Here is a 16,453-nt window from a genome sequence, read left to right as displayed (position 1 = left end):
ACCCCAGCAGGGTCCCATTGTGATGCTTTGGGGGTTCACACAGACCAGGAGGGGGAGAGTAAAGTCCTCTGTGCCTCCCACTCACCCCTCCCTCCCCCATCACGTTCACTGCTACACAGCACCACCCTGCTAGTTAGGCCAGGGATTTTACCCTTCAGCCGTAAGCACAGCACGGAGATGGTTGTGTAATAAAAAGATTAAGTTGATTAACACAGAGCAGATGTTTCAGTGAGACCAAGCAGAAGGAACTGGGACAGAGATGGTTACAAACAAACAAACAGTAAAAATGTGCTTCTAAGACGAACACTTAACGTAACAACACTGGAGCCTTTTGTTCCAAGTCATTTTCTCACCACTGAGGTTCTTCCAGCACAGCTGGCCAGTCCTTAGCCAGATGCAGCCCAGAGATCAAAGTGTTTGGCTCTTTGGGTGAAAATGCCACAGAAATCAAAGTGGCTCTCTCTCTTAGGTCCTCAGAGTTTTATCCTGGGGGCTTAGCTCACTGTGCTCCCCTGGGCGTGTTCAGGGTTGGAGCATGAGACCAGCCATCAGTTCTAGAAATTCCATATAGCAGGAGATCCAAGGGGAAGGCCGTATGCATCTTTCAGGGAAAGAAGTGCCCACTTTTTACCCAGGTCTCTCAGCTGACCTTGGATCAGCAGGCAGGTCTGTGTGGGGCCAGCTGCTGCCTTCACCATTCTCAGAGTCCCTCACCCTCTCCTGTCCTAGGTGATATTTCCAGGGGCTCCCTCCTTTCCCAGGTTTCTACCAGTGCCTGCACCTTGGTGCGCCCAGGGACTGTGGGAGCCGTGTGGTGCTCTGGAGAGGAGAGGCCTGTTTATTCAGGAGACCCAAAGGCATCAGCAGCAGATCCCTTGGTAATGTCACCGTGCTACAGCCCAGGGGCTGTTTCAGATCCTGTGTCGATATGGTCTACATGTGGGGTGTCCCCCCACATGTAGACAAAGGAGCCTTGCCAGCCATGCCCTCCCCACCAGGCCCCCACAGAGTGGGGCAGGTTTTCCCTAAACAAGAGAGCATCCAGTCTGGCTGAAGTTTCTCAGTGTTACATACAGGGAGGCCGAAGCTCCCGACGCTAAATAGGGCGCCAAAGATCTAGGGGGATTCCCTTATCTGAAGCCTTTTCTCATTTATCCTCTTAATTAGATTTGCCACCTATATCAAGATTAATAAATCCTACTGCCTTTGGAGCTTCCCGAGTCCATTAGCACCTTCACAATCTCAAGGCCAAGGTCTCTCCTAGCCTGCAGTTTCTCAGGGGTTGGAATATAATGTTTTAATTGTATGTAGATTAAATACTGCTGCCATATCTAGATGGAAAGGTCTTTGTCACGTCTCCAGCACCAACATTCTCCCCTTTTAATGAGCTGCCCTCATCTTGGCAGGCTGCATTTCCCCCGTGGGGACATGGAGTTCCTGAAGGGAAGTTTGGATTGTGTCTAATTAGAGGAGGAAGAGAAGGGCTGACCCTGGCTCTCTCTGTCCAGCTGTTTGGAGGTAAGGGAAGGTGCTGGATGGAAGCACTACTGAGCAGGTCATAGGTAACTTGGGAAGATGTTTGATATCAAGGGGATGAGGTTGCGAGATCCCCCTGGTCCATCTTTCGACAGCATTTCTTGCACTATCACTTCCCATAGTTGTGCTGCCAAGTAAGGGCTGTTCTCCATGACGGCAGATGACAGAACAAGGAGCAATGGTCTCATGTTGCAGTGGGGGAGGTCTAGGTTGGATATTAGGAAACACTAGTTCACTAGGAGGGTGGTAAAACACTGGAATGCATTACCTAGGGAGGTGGTGGAATCTCCATCCTTAGAGGTTTTTAAGGCCAGGCTTGACAAAGCCCTGGCTGGGATGATTTATTTGGGGATTGGTCCTGCTTTGAGCAGGGGGTTGGAGTAGATGACCTCCTGAGGTCTCTTCCAACCCTGATATTCTATGGAAGCCACCAGCACTCCAGCTGGTACAGGTGCCACTTGCAATAGGCCCATGAACAATTGCCCTTGTTTATATTACTTGAACACTACACAGGAGTGATACCAGATCATCGTAGGGCTTGTTGACATGGAAAATTTGCACCAATTTCATGTAAGGCATGAATTTAAGCAGATTCAGTTAAACCAAATGCAAATCCCTACATGGATAGTCTTATTTCAGTTTAGCTCAAACTGGTTGCCAGTCGACATAGCTAAACCAAAGTAAGCCATTCTTCTAAGGCTACCACAGTCTTGCACCACTTTAACACATGCCTCAAATTAAACCAGCGTGGCTCTGCCATGTGGGTGAGGGTTTCCTCATTCCTTTGTTTTGCTAGGCTCCCTGCAGGACATTTTCTGAATTGAACGTTGGGAATGTGGTGTATTTTTAGGAAATAGCAGCACAATATTAGGGCAGCAAAACTAGGCTTCAAAATGCGGAATCAGATTGTAAATGAAATGCCTGGTCGTGGCGAAGGTTCAAAGTGGTGTCCGGGGGCTCTGGGTCTACAGTAGTTCAGGTGCTAATGTTCCATGCCCTATGCAAAGGCTTGCCAGAATAAATGGTCTGTCAAAACCTGCAGCTAAGAGACTGTCAGGGCTGCACTGCTGGGCACTTAGGTCAGGAAATGGCAGAAAGTTAGGGCTCTACAGGCAACACGTGGACTTCAATTATCCACAACATGAGAGCAGCCTGAACCAGAGAGCTGGAAATGAGCCTGCAAAGGGAACTGCTTGTGGGTTTAATTTGCCTTGCAAGCTTTGCTGGAACCATTCATTTAAGGCACTGACAGGTGGGCTGGACAGCTTAGCCATTAGCTCCTTCAGGCTACAGCCTGCAAGTGAAGTTTCAGGGCCGATGAGCACTTTAGTGGATCAATTTATTGCCATTCTGAGTTGTCAGCCTGATTATTTTGTTCTTGTTACAGGAAGGAATGCTGGTTAACAAGAAGGAAGCTCAGCAGGATGAAAGAGCCATCCATCTCTCTAATTCCAGGCCCAAGGTGCCAAAACATGGGTCCATTTGTTCCCTCGGGGCTCAGTCCACACCCCAGCAACCAGCCCGGCTTGCTTGTTGGACGCAGGGTAGGAGCCAGGCGTGGTTGTTTCCCCAAGGCCACAGAACCTCTCTGCCAGGGAGCGGTGAAGAACAGAGTGCAGTAGAAGTGATGGGAGGTAGGCGCTTTGTCTGATAGAGAGAGAGAGAATGAATGGCAGAGGAGTCGAAGGCTGATGTCCTTTGCTCTGTGGGTGCGTGTTCATTCAAAACCTAACAGGGTGCCAGGTGCAAATATCAGGGGAGGAGAGGAAGGCAAGGGTGGCCCAAGGGACGTATGTGAGGAGCAGAGGAATATTTAGCATTTCCTGACTATGAGGTTTGTCAGACTGGGAGGTTTGTTTGACCTTCCTAAGAAAGCACTGGAAGCCCCAGCACCTGAGTCCTTCAAACCTAGACCGGCCAAGTCTTGAACTGACTGTAGGGAACAATGGAGAATTGAGAGTGGAATGGACAAGATGGCCAAATAAGCCTCTTCCAGCTGCCATGTCAAGGATTCTGCATTTGGATTACTTTCCCATGTAAGGAGTTGGACTCTTTACAGTTGGGCCTTTGGGCTGTAAATCAGAAACCCTGGATTAAAAAACAACAAGATGCATGCCCCCAGTTCCATCTCTCTCCTTTTGTGCATGTTTTACGTGAATGCTCCCAAGTCCCAGATGGATGGTCTGGTCTGGCCGAGGTGATGGACCCTCCAAGATGGGGGCAAAGCTCATGGCTTCAAAGATGTTCCACAAGGACCAGGCCAAGCTTCCGAGTAGGACAAAGTTAATTTGAGATCTCCCATAAACCAGGGTGTGAGGTACCGAGGCCAATTCCTTCCAGTATTGAGATTTGAGACCCTTCACTTAACAGAGTTAACACTGAACCTGCACGATATCCCAGTCTGAACAAAGGAGAAGATACGAGTGATCCCTGTATCCCGGATGGAGAGTGATCTGTGCATGCCCCAGAGGCCCATTTGATAGCCTGGCAATTTTTTGGCTGCTCTGAGTATTCTGCTTTGAAGGCTTCTTTTTAAATCAAGCTTTCCCAATCAAGAGCCATGGGGACAAACATGGAGATGCAAAATTGTTGAGCAGAAAGAGACTGCGAAGATCTCTTTTTGTGGGAAGTCTGAAGGCTGGGCTTCTTTCTGAGGATGGGGGCACCTGTCGTCTGCTTGGCCACGTTGGTGCAACAAAGGTCACTTGCACCCTCCCTGGTGAATCTGGGCTCATGCCTGTGGAAGAAGCAGAGCTGCTGGGAGCATGTAGAAGAGGCCTGGCCATGGGAAGCACGTCTGTCACCTCTGCCTGCCTACTCCTCTTGCAAAAGGCAAGGTGACCTTCTTGTATTCTTTTGATGCAAACCAATCTCCTGGCTGAGACTCACCTCTCGGGGGAGGATCTGGTGCTGACTCTGCCACTTGGCTCTTTCATTTCATCTCCCCTCCCTGTGCACGGCTCTCAACGGGGCAGATGTTTTGCTGCCTATCTGAACAGCTCTCTTGTGCAGGCAACTCTGATCAGTTGTCGACTTTTTGTTCCACCTTGTACATGACAGTAGCTATATTAGCGACACAATCAGTGCAGGCTGAAGCTGTGACCTTCTGTCCATCAGGAACAGGCTAATGGCTCTGCACTCAAGTACCTCTGTGGATAAGATCCATGTTCTGTGGCTGGAAAGAGGGCTTCTTTCTTCAGAGGTCAATATGGTACTTTTGTTTTTAAGCTCACTATTGAATTACTCCGGTTCTGCACAGTAAGCAATGGGAACAGAGACCACACGTGTGAAGATATCCGGGGTCCAGGGAAGCAGTGATTAGGGGATGGCAAATGTGGAGCCCTAATGCTGCTACGTATGGCCGTAGGAGAGAGAAAGGATACCTCTGCTCTCCGCCCCGTACCTAGTGAGGCCATGCTGGGCTGCCCAGATCCTAGCTGCGGGTGCCAAGGGGGAGCACAGGGGCTGTGCCAGATGCTCCCCCCTGTGCAGGAAGTGTGCGGGGAAGGGTACAGATGGGCAGAACCTGCCTAGTCATGTCCTGCCAGCACTGCAGACTGTCTGGCTACATAAAGTGGAAAGAAGCTACACCCTGAAAAGGCCGAGTCTCTCTCCCCGCATGCCTTTGGGGTGTGGGGCTGCCCCAGTAGGTGCCAGGGCTCTGCACCATGAGAGGAAGTCCTCCGGGTGAGTTACACAGAACCCCTGAGGGCTGTTGGCACGACTGCTTTAATATGTAAAAACAGAATGGGTCCTGCGTTTCGTAAATTACTACAATACATTTAATGGGTAGCTTTTCATAAGGGAGCACAGCGGATGTGTACACAGACCCTGATGAAGCTAATAACTAGTTCTCACATGGCTCTTAGAGAGTTATTACATATCTGAGCTCCAAGTTCCCTTAATCAACCACTGAGATGCAGCTGGCAGTGGTAAATTGCCAACAACAGCTCATTACAAATAAGGAAACATTGGTTTGTCAAGGACAAAAAACTGTGTCAATTCTTAATAGGGAAGCAAGTAGAACTATTTCTCTTCCCCTCCCACCCTATAATCCTTTGATACAACCTGCTATGGCTGATAACCTTCCTATCTGCAATCCAAACACGGACATACAATCTAGTCAGGTCGGACTCACACTCACACTGGCAAACAGCACAAATTAAGCCTGTGTCCTTAAAAGTGGGGAAAGGAATGCAGTGCTGGATGCAGACATGGAGCCCATCTATCCATCAGTCACACAGGTGCTCTGACTGGGCTTACACATGGGAATAAGGGTGGCAGGATCAAACCCTAGGTCTCCTCATCCTGATTTACGTATTAGTATTCTGGGTGCTGACAGTAAGTGGCATGCAGGTCAGGAATGGGAGAATGGCCCTGTGCAGTCGTGTGTCTCACCACGTTTGCATATACAAATCAGGTAACTCCATGTGTTGCTCAGGCAACATCACAACCAACTGGCCAGCTATGTGTCTTGCTGAACACAGTCAAACATGCAAAACAGGTGTGCAGTTATGCACACACAGTTTTAGAAACCAGGCCCACAGTGGTTCTCTGCAGGTTGCAACAGTGTCCATTGTATTCCATGGCTGCAGTGCCAGACGATAACCTGGAGTATTTCCAGCCTCTGCATCTCTTGCCTAGTGTTTTGGGCCATTTGAACCATACAAATGCTTATCCATGGCCCTACATTTTTCTCCACCCCAACCTGCATGTGGCTAGCACAGAGATGCCTTCTGCTACATATAGCAAGTAAGGAGGAACCGGCTACAGAGCTTCTCAACCCACAGTCCCAGTGAGGGTCCTGTTGCAGGCCCCTTCCATACTTCAGAAGAATTTAACCCTTTATGAAAGAGCAGTGAATTACATCTGCTGCCTGTTGCAGAGAGTCCACAGAAAGACTTGTTCCCTCTAACTCCAGAGCCCTCTAGAAGTTATCACTTCCAGGTAGAACAAAATACAGCTCCAGCCAAGAGAACTGGTTCCTTCTGCTTATAACTTAATGCATTGGTGGGAAATCCAGGAGCCTGCATCCAGACACAAACAGGTCTCTGGACACTTGATCATTTTAGCCTCTGGTGGCAGTTTTTCCTTTCATTGTATAACAGGCGGGGTTTTCGCTCAATCCATCTTGAAAGAATTTGGTTTTATATACACAGAAAACTGAAATTGCACAGCAAATCCCTTTGCAGAAATGCCTTGAGTTTATTTTACTTAGGTACCAAACCCAACTGCCACCAAGAAGCATCTAAAAAACACAGTGGTGCTCATCACTCAACAGGATTCAATGTCCATCAACTCAAACCTTATTCTTAAAGTGTTTTGGTTGGGGTGGGGCGGGAGGAGGAAGACAGAGGCATGATACTAGCCTGGGTGGACTCCTCCTGTACTTTATTTCTTTACAAATATTTCCTACCAAAAAAAAAATTAGAAAATATTTTTAAAAATGCCACCTGGTCCAATACTGCCCATACTTGTTCAAGATACATTGCAAAGCTTGTATACATTTTACTGAGGCTTTTGGAGAGAGACACCTGGGGTCTGATGTCTTGGAAGAAGTGGAGCACTCTCTTAAATGCTGGGTTTAGCTGGTTGTGTGTGTCATGGCATTTGATTGCCAGATTAGTATCTGCCGTGGCGTGTGTTAAGAAATGCCAAAAACATGGCTGAATTGCCCTCGTGTTCAAAATGTCACTCAGAGCCTGCGAGAGGTATGTTTTTATAGGACTGTTATAAATCTAAATACATAATATTATCCATAATTATATGACTAGATCTGGCAATTACGAAGGCCCAGGATGCATTAAGAAGTCTGATATGAAATGTCAGTCTGCCTGGTTATGAAGACATCTATGTACAGCATCTCTTTCAGTCTAATGAACCAATCTGCCCAACTAATATCATACTGATCACAAAAAAATAAAAGGAATTCTGTATCTTTCTGATTCCAAGGCTTAGGGTGAGGGCTTCAAAATAAGATTAACAGAGCTCTTTCAATTATGGAGAAAGTACCACAACAGAACATCTACGTTTCTGTGTAACTTTGCAGCCAAACTTAGCGGAGATATCAATCCTCATGCTTCAGGGCATAAGATGATCTCAGTCTGTGGTAGGGGAAGATATTTTCTACACAAAGTAGACTAAATGTACAGCTATATTTGGTATCTTCTGAATCACCAGGCATTGGTTACCAACAAAGACTTCATTAACTAGATGGACCATGGTCTGTTGTGTTATGGCAATTCGTATGGACAGACAGGTGGACAGGATCAGATCCTGACTGCACATTTTAATACTCGAGAGAGAAGGTGGGGAGGGAATCTCCTTTGTTGGACCAACTTCTGTTTGAGAGAGACAAGCTTGCACTAAACGGACTCCCCCCCCCCCACAAAGAGCTCTGTGTGGCTTGAGCACTTCTCTCACCGACAGAAGTTGATCCAATAAAAAGATTCCCTCCACCACCTTGCCTCTCTCATATCCTGGGACCCACAGGGCTACAGCAACACTGCATACAACTTATTACTAGTCGATGTTCTTGTCAGTTAATAAGAAGGCTTTAATCAGATGTAGTGATGCAAGATAAGGCTGGAGTCAGCTTCCTGAGGACAACAGCTACTGAATACTTTCCTTTCCCGATGTGCATTATGTTCCCCTTTCTTCAAGGGGTGGCTTTGGTGCTTCACAGCAACGCTTGGGCTTGTCCATATGGAGACAGAGAACAGCAAGCTGGGGAGTAAATGTGCAGCGCACTCACCTGCTATGCAATAAGTCACCGTGTGAGCCCTGCTCATGTGCACTAAATGCACTATGGAACTGTCAGTGCACAATAGCAGGGTCCACACGGCCAGTCAGTGTGCAACAGGCTAGTGCTCTCTAGATTTACCCCCAGCTTGCCGGACACTGAGCCTCTGTGTGGACAAGTCCATGTGAAGTGGCCTCCTCTATCACATGCATTTTACAAATATATATTTCCCATGTAGATCAGGATGACTTAGCATGGAAATAGTTACCAACTCCTACATGCCTGACAATAGGTGCTGGAATGAGGGGAGCAGTTTCCATCATATCCAGGGTTTACAATTTGGTTCAATGGTCCTCACACCCCCACTATACAAATTGTTCCTGCACCATTGTACCCTATCTCTTCCAACATATGTTTTGATGCTACGTTCTTCTGTTTGCTAACTTGCTCCTGTCAGAGCCAGTGTTGCTCTGTGGCCTATCCACAAGAAGGACGTTGGCAACAGAGTAAAACAAACAGCATTACTTTAGGTGTTCCCTATGCAGCACTGCCATGCTCAGCATTATTCTCACGTGAGGAGTCAGTTCAGCACCAGAGGCCTTGTTTTGCCACCACCCCAGTGAAATCCATATCAATGCCCATGAGAGGAACAGTTTTTGCTAAGGATCATGGTGATTTTGCACACACCACCAGGGAGGAACACCAACACATGGAGAAGCCTCTCCAGATACAGGTGCAAACCGACCTTTACATGGGCCTGGGGGTGGGGGGTGGGTGAGGAGAGGGGGTTGGGCATCAGACTCCAGGGCCTCATTTCCAGATGAGCCGAGCAACCAGAGACTCCTTGGCTACAGCCAATAGGCGGATGTTAGTCATTTCAGGGCAGTTCTCTTACATCTTGTTTCTCTCCCTCTAGATGTCTGTGTCACAGACAGATGTATTTATCTTATCTGGCTCTGCTTCTCACTCCTCTGTCTTATACTGATCAACAGCATCTAGCGTGGCATCCTGGACCCTCAGCAAGGCCAAGGAAGCGGTGTCAGACGAGATCCCATTGCCACCAGTCGGACATCTCCTAATCTAATCAGGTCAGATCTGCTGTACAGTTATATTACTCTCTATCGCTGTAATTATACACAGACACACAGGCTTCACACCCATCACCAGCACATTCTGCTGAAATAACCATTTATTTTGATTAGGGCAAATTTTTCAAATGTGGGCATCTGAATTTAGGCCCCCTGGGAAAGATCCACAAAAGGAGATGAGCGCCTAATGGGTGCCTAAGCCCAACATTTAGGCAGCCATCCTAAAACCACAGCTCAGCTGCTACCTAACCCTGTAAGTGCCTAAGTTTCTGCTACTGGACACACACAAAACCACATAAGCCCTGACGCTGCCTGGTGCTCTCGCTTGTCCCCTAGCCCCAGGGGGGCTCTCAAACTAGGCATATTCCTTCCTACCTCGTCTGTGGGGCCTGGGGTAGGGGCTTGAAACAGGTCTCACCTCCCAGCTGAGTGCCCCCAACACCTGCAGGCCATTCTGGTGAGGCTTTGTCAGTCTTAGTGGTGCAGTTCCACTTTGTATAAGTCAGTATTTCTGGGGGCAGGGACTTGAAGGTAACTCTTCTCACAGGCAACGGGGGTGCCCTGACCACTGAGCTATGGAGTTTCTCTCTCTCTCTCACCAGCACAAAGAACAGCGAATTATGTAACCAAAATCAGAGCAGCTTTAGCAGGCAAGATTGAGTGTCTCCCCCCCACCAGCCCCGGTGACAGGCCCCTCGCCAGGGATGCGGCAGACCTGAGTTTGAGTTCCTACTCCAAGTCAGGGAGAGTGGGCAACTGAAGGAGGTCTCAGATGTCAGAGGAGTGCCCCTACTCACTAGGCTATAAGGTGTGTGTGGGTGGGGGGGGGGGCCTCTCTCCTGGAGTTAGCGCATCCCTGTCTCCCAAAAGCCAGAGAGAGAGAGAGAGAGAGAGAGAGAGAGAGAGAGAGAGAGAGAGGACTCAGTGCAGCATTTCCCACTGCCTAGCTTTGGCAGCTCCCCACTCAGATTGAAGGAGTCCATCAATCCCATTCTTAGGCGCCTAACTCTCCCCATTGCACTGGGCGGCAGGGTGCCTAAGGTGCTGCAGGTCTGAGCATTGCAACACGTGCAGCCCTTCCTAGTTCTAGCCCCTGAGCCCATCCTTAGGCATCTGATTATTCAGAGGTTAGAGGTATTATCTCCGCATGAGCATCCAGAACTCCAACAGCAGCGACTGTGAGCTGGCGAGAAGTGGTGAATAGGTACAGGTGACAGTCACTTGGAACCGGCGCATTTGATCAATGCAGCTGGTGGGTATGAAATACCATGCTTTCCAAGACAGCACCCCAAGGACTGCCCTCTCCAAATCCCAGAGCAGAAGCCAGGCACTAATGCAGCTAACAAGATGGATAAACAAGGACAGCACAAAGCCCCTACCAGAGCCCTGGCCCAGAGCAAATTCAATAAACCAGACAAGGATCTGGCCCCAAACTTGATGGCTGGGATATATATATATCACTCACACTCACACTCACACTCACACTCACACTCACACTCACACTCACACTCACACTCACACTCACACTCACACTCACACTCACACTCACAAATTGTGAAGAGTGAGTGAGAGTGTCAAGAGGAAATGACCTCTACATCCACCCCCAGCCTAGGGTGTGGCAGTAGTAGCCTGATTTTGCTGGCACGAATGTTTGCTATTAATGTGGCCTGGTTTAAATGGTTCCCAAAATTCCTTCATTCTACTAACCTAGTTCATCCTGTCTCCACAGACATCTCCCTGGCTCTCCTGGAGAAAATCCAAGGCCTAGTCACTTGATCAAGCATTCCCCCTGGTTACTACAGCTGCACTCAGACAGTCAGAGAACAGAAATAATACTCTGAGGTGACCAATCGCACAACAGGCTTGAACACAAAGAGAACAGAGTTCAAAGAATCCCCTGACCAAAATGTGTGTGTGTGAAATTTTCAAACAAAAGAAAATGCTAAAAATCCTGATTTTTGTCCCTTACGCTGTCAGTCCTGCACCTGGCATAAATCTTAAAATAACCTTAAAACACACACCCCTTTATAAATCATTTGGCTTCTGTACCTTCAGAGCAGCTATAAAGAATGCAAGAAACAGAAAGGCACACTTCATCGGTTTGTACTGGGGGTGCCTGGTGTCTTACAAAGAAGTGAGTAGTATGGATTGAACGGGACGTTCTAGCCAACCTCCCAGATTCCCCTGGGTAAGCACTGCCCTTTGTTAGGAACCACTCCAAATTCTACAGTGATTTTTAGCAAATGAGACTATTGTTCGCAGTGGACTGGCTTAAGCATATGGTGTTTGCTTTAGGAAGAGCCTAGGGTTGAAGTTGATCAGGTTTTGTGCCCTTTCTGTGCCCTGCCCCTCCCAGGGACACAATACTGGGGAGAGGAGCTCTCTCTCTGAGGCATATTTCAGGATACATTTTTCCCCACTGTAGCATTTTGAGGATTTAGGTTCTCAACACAACACACAATAAATATGCCACGGCAGGTGTGATTTTTCCCTCGTCCAGCTCACCAGGCAATGCTTAGCAGCAGCGTTTTTCCCTAACCACTCCTGCATTTGTAATCCATCAACCCTGGCTGCTGGCTTATCATTCATGTCACCACTTCCCCACACGGAAACGTTTACTTAAGGCCCAGGACAGACATCTTTCATGATGTCACCGATGCCAACGGCAACCTAGGTCTGCAGCGTTTTGAACAAGGAGCCACTAAAAAGACATTTTCCAAAGTGAATGGCAGGAGAACCCTGTGAACTGGTGCAAAGCACTAGTGAAATGGGTGTGCTTGGCTCGAGACACATTCACACTCAGTTGGGATGGGGGTGGAGACCACACTATGCATGCTTCAGACTCTCGTAACATAGGCCTACTGCCACAATGGTGTAATGACAACAACATCTGCCCGCTGCCCCCCTCCACATGGGTCTTCTCTGCTTAGCTGCCCATTGTTTACATCCTGCTTTGTGAACTGCTCTCCCACGCACAGCTCCACTCTAGCACACAGGCGTACAAAGTCTCCTGCATGGAGGCTCCACCACCTGGCATGCTAGTGCTGGGTTTTTGCTGCACTTCTACTATACCCGGGGCTCCTGGGGGTGGGAGCCGTGCACGAGGCCGTTTGGGATCTGTGGCAACAGGAGCCCGAGCGCAATGGCATGTGCTTGGAATGCCGTACTCCGTCTGGCAGGATAAACCCCATTCGTTCATTTTGCACTGGTAAGAGATGTTAAAAAGGAGGTACTTACACAATCTCGTCATTCTGGAATTCAAGCTCCCCACAAGTATCCTCAAAGTCCTCTCCTCCCCCTCTGGCTGAGCCTTCAATGGTTTTGTAGGGCACAACAACATTTCCTCGAGCGCCGGACGTTCTCAGCACTTTCACTTCCATGGTTCCAATGCTCTCGCTCACGTGAGTGACCGGCTCCTCAAAGGTAAAGATGCCCGCATGATCATCATCAAAGATGGTAACGGTGGCAGTGCAGGGCGACCCCAGGCAGGCAAGCGTTGCGACATGGTTGGCCTTCAGAATTCCTTCATCCAGTGCTTCAGTGCTCACTTGCACATTGCTGAGGTGAACGAGGAAGTTCTCGTCCTCCTCAAAGATATCGTCGTCAATTATGCCAACACGGATTTCCTTCTGTGTCTCACCAGGCTTGAAGACCACTGTCCCTTCGGTAAACTCATAATCAGACCCTGCGTTGGCTGTGCCATCTTCTGTTCTGAAGTCAACGTGCACGACGTGGGTCAAGTCACCACCTCGGCGAACAATGGTCAAAGCTACCGTGCCACAGTTCTCGAGACACTGGTAGGTGATCTGCTCAAAGTAGATCTTACTGACAGGGTCATTTTCCACCACTTCACAGTTGACCTCATGCATGCTGACAGCTTTCCGTGCCTGATCCGCAGCATGTCTCTTCAAAATGTTGCCAGCACCCGTCATTAGCCGAGTAGCCTGAATCCGATAAAAGGCTCTGCTCTTTTGCTGTTGGCTCAGAACCTGGTAGTTGGCTAATTCAATCAGCTGTTCGATTTCTTTGTCGGGGTGCTTCTGCTTCAGCTCCTTCAGGATTCTAGCCATTTCCCTCCTTGCTTCCTCATCATCTTGATCCTTCTCATCTGCCTCCAGAACCAGGGTACCATCTAAGAAGTTCTCCACATGGGAGTTAACCACTTTGCCGTCCATTTCAATGTCAGCTTTGGAAGATGGCCGGTCACCCTCATGTTCAATGATCATGCCTCGCTGTTTGCCAGCCCTGTACTTCTTGTAGACATACTTGTAAAATAAAAGCCTTCGGTCAGCTACCCATGCAAACACCACACAAATGGGAAAGAAGAAGAAAGTGAGCAAGCTTTCCCAGACCTCCACAACACCGGGTGATATGACAGATAAAATAAGGTAAAGCCAAGTGTAGGCAAAGATGCTCCAAGCTGCTGTCACAAAAAACACTCTTAGATGCTTAATCTTCCGTATTTCTCCATCCGGAACCACATAGACACATATGGCTATAATGATGAACATGTTAAAGGCAGCACTGCCTACAATGGTGCTCGGTCCGAGATCCCCTGCCGTGAAACCATGACCACATACTTCAATAACAGAAAGTAGAATCTCAGGGGCTGAAGAACCCAAAGCCATCAACGTTAGGTTGGACACAGTCTCGTTCCAAATCCTCACTGTGGTTTTGCTGGTCTCACCATTGGGCTTCTTGATAGTTATCTCTCGCTCTTGGGATGTAATGACTTCTATAGAGGACATGAAGCGGTCAGCTATGATGGATACGCCTAGGAACATGTAGACCATGGCCACAAAATAGACAGTAGCTCGAGCAATTTTATCGCCAAATGAAGGGTCTTGGGGCTCCCAGATAGGTAAAATCACACCTGGTTTGCAAAAATATGTACCCGTACATACTGCAGTGTTGTTTGGCTCTTCTTCTGTTGGATTTTCTGCATATGCTTTGTCCACATGGAATAGCAAGAGTGCCACAATACTTAAAAGGTGAAAACCTTCAGGAAAGGCGGGTGAATGACTTAACCTCAACATGATAGCTTTGTCTGACCAGCTTCCAAATGTCTTCCTACCTGCAGATACAAAAGTAAGAAGTGTTACTCAAGTCGAATAAGGTATTCTATTGAAGCCTTATTTATGTATTGCATTTGCAAAATCTACAGTGCATTACATTTGTTTATCAAAAACAAATTACATTTTGGACTCGTTATATAAAAATCTCACAATTAAATCCCAGTGCTTGCAGGATTCACCATGCACAAGTGATTTACTAGAATAGAAGGATGAGGCTAGTTTCTGACCCTATGTACATGTGAACGGTTAATGTTCTTTCTGAAGTAATTCTCTCACTGTTGAAAAACACATACTACAGCACAGCAAGCAGACATTTTTTCCAGTTTCAAAATTAGGATGAAATTGTTTATACATTAACTTTCAAGAAACTAAGAAATCCCCCCAAGTTTTTCTTAACTTTTTTCTGCATTTTGACCAACTCTGTTCAATATTATTTACTACGTGTATTTATTTTGCAGTAAAACCTATCGAGACTGCCACCATAATCATATGCCATCCAAGATTCCATTCCACACACTCCAAAAATATCTACATTAAAGGAAATATTAAGGGGTCTCAGTTGAGCAATTGAATTAAGAAACACTGAAGTTGCATGTTTAATCTTAACTCTGCCCCTCATGCATATGTCTTATAACAAAGTCTTTAATTATACGATCACATGCTATTTCCTCAGTAATAAAACTGAGCATCATTCAGCTTTGCACCTTCCCTGGTGGAAGAACACCGAATATGTATCCAAGCAGAGAGTTTCTTCTTGCACATCTTAGGAGGGAGACTCTTTCTGTATCAAAGTAGTGCTCCCTCCTGCATACCAAGCAGAGTCTTCCTGAGACTTTTCTGCCCTGTTCATACATTATACACCAGTCAGCCCCAGCACAAACCAAGAGGTTGGGCCACGCCTCCCTGCAGTTCACAGAAACTAAGATTCACTTAGCCCAGGGGCTTCTCAGTTAACAGGGACCTTCCCAGCACCCAGTATTCAGTCTTTCTGGGAGCCTAGACCCCGAATAAATCCATTTTACTCTGTATAAAGCTTACATGGGGTAAACGCAAATTATCCACCCCCTATAACACAGATAGGGAGACATGCACAGCTGTTTGCTCCCCCAGGTATGAATTAACTCAGAGGAAGTGATTAACAAATAAAAGTGATTTTATTCAGTATAAAGAGGAGGATTTAAGTGGTTTCAAGTAATAAACAAAGTTACCAAGCAAAAATAAATAAAAACACGCAAGGCTAACTTAATACACCAAGGATCTAGTTACAAATACTAACTTCTCACCCTAGATGTTATCTCAGATACAATCCTTTCCAGAACAACATTGTAGTTTATGGCTTGGGTCCAGCAGTCACTCATACCATAGTTACAGTTTTGTTCCAGTTTCATTGAGACTTCTTTGAGGTGGAGAGGCTCTCTTGAGCCAGCTGAAGACAAAATGGAGAGGCTTCCAGGGCCTTTTATAGTCTCTCTTGTGGGCAGATACCCCTTTGTTCTTCTGTGCAAAAATCACAGCAACAAGATGGAGTTTGCAGTCACATGGGCAAGTCACATGTCCATGAATGATTCAGCTTTCTGCAGACTGACGCCATTGTTTACGTGTTACTTTGAACTTTCCCAGGAAAGTTCAGATGTGGATTGGTGTCTCCCAAAGTCCATTGTTAGTTCAGTATTTCCAATTACCAGAATTGTCCCTTCACAATATGTTGGCCAAACCTCCCTCATGTGTTTCCTACCGCTAACACTTCAAATACAAGCATAGAGCCAACGCTCATAACTTTAGATATAAAAATGATACATGAATATATTTATTAGATCATAACCTTTGCAAAGGTATGTTACATGGCATATCTAGCATAAAGCATATTCCAGTTATGTCATTTATTCTCATAAGCATATTTCCATAAACATGGACAGTGCAACATCACACATACCCTTTACCAAGTTCTAAATTACCGCAACCACTCAGGAAAGAAACCTGGATGTCACAAAAGACAAAGCAGTGAAGTCCAC

General features: G+C 47.1%; 1 protein-coding gene across 11 annotated transcripts in view; it reads right to left on the bottom strand.

The window, feature by feature from the left end:
- The window catches only part of SLC8A1 (solute carrier family 8 member A1), a 334,656-nt gene that overhangs the window by 269,208 nt on the left and 48,995 nt on the right, over positions 1–16,453 (bottom strand). For all 11 annotated transcript variants that reach the window (XM_074949877.1, XM_074949881.1, XM_074949874.1 and 8 more), the window contains one exon: positions 12,604–14,440. In XM_074949877.1, coding sequence (XP_074805978.1) covers positions 12,604–14,402 — 1,799 coding nt within the window. In that variant the 5' untranslated portion in view covers positions 14,403–14,440. The remainder of the gene's footprint in view (positions 1–12,603; positions 14,441–16,453) is intronic.

Source organism: Natator depressus, chromosome 3 (assembly GCF_965152275.1).
Source record: "Natator depressus isolate rNatDep1 chromosome 3, rNatDep2.hap1, whole genome shotgun sequence".
NCBI classification, from domain to species: Eukaryota; Metazoa; Chordata; order Testudines; family Cheloniidae; genus Natator; species Natator depressus.
The sequence above is the reverse complement of the archived record's forward strand: the minus strand, read 5'-3'. Positions and strand labels throughout refer to the sequence as shown.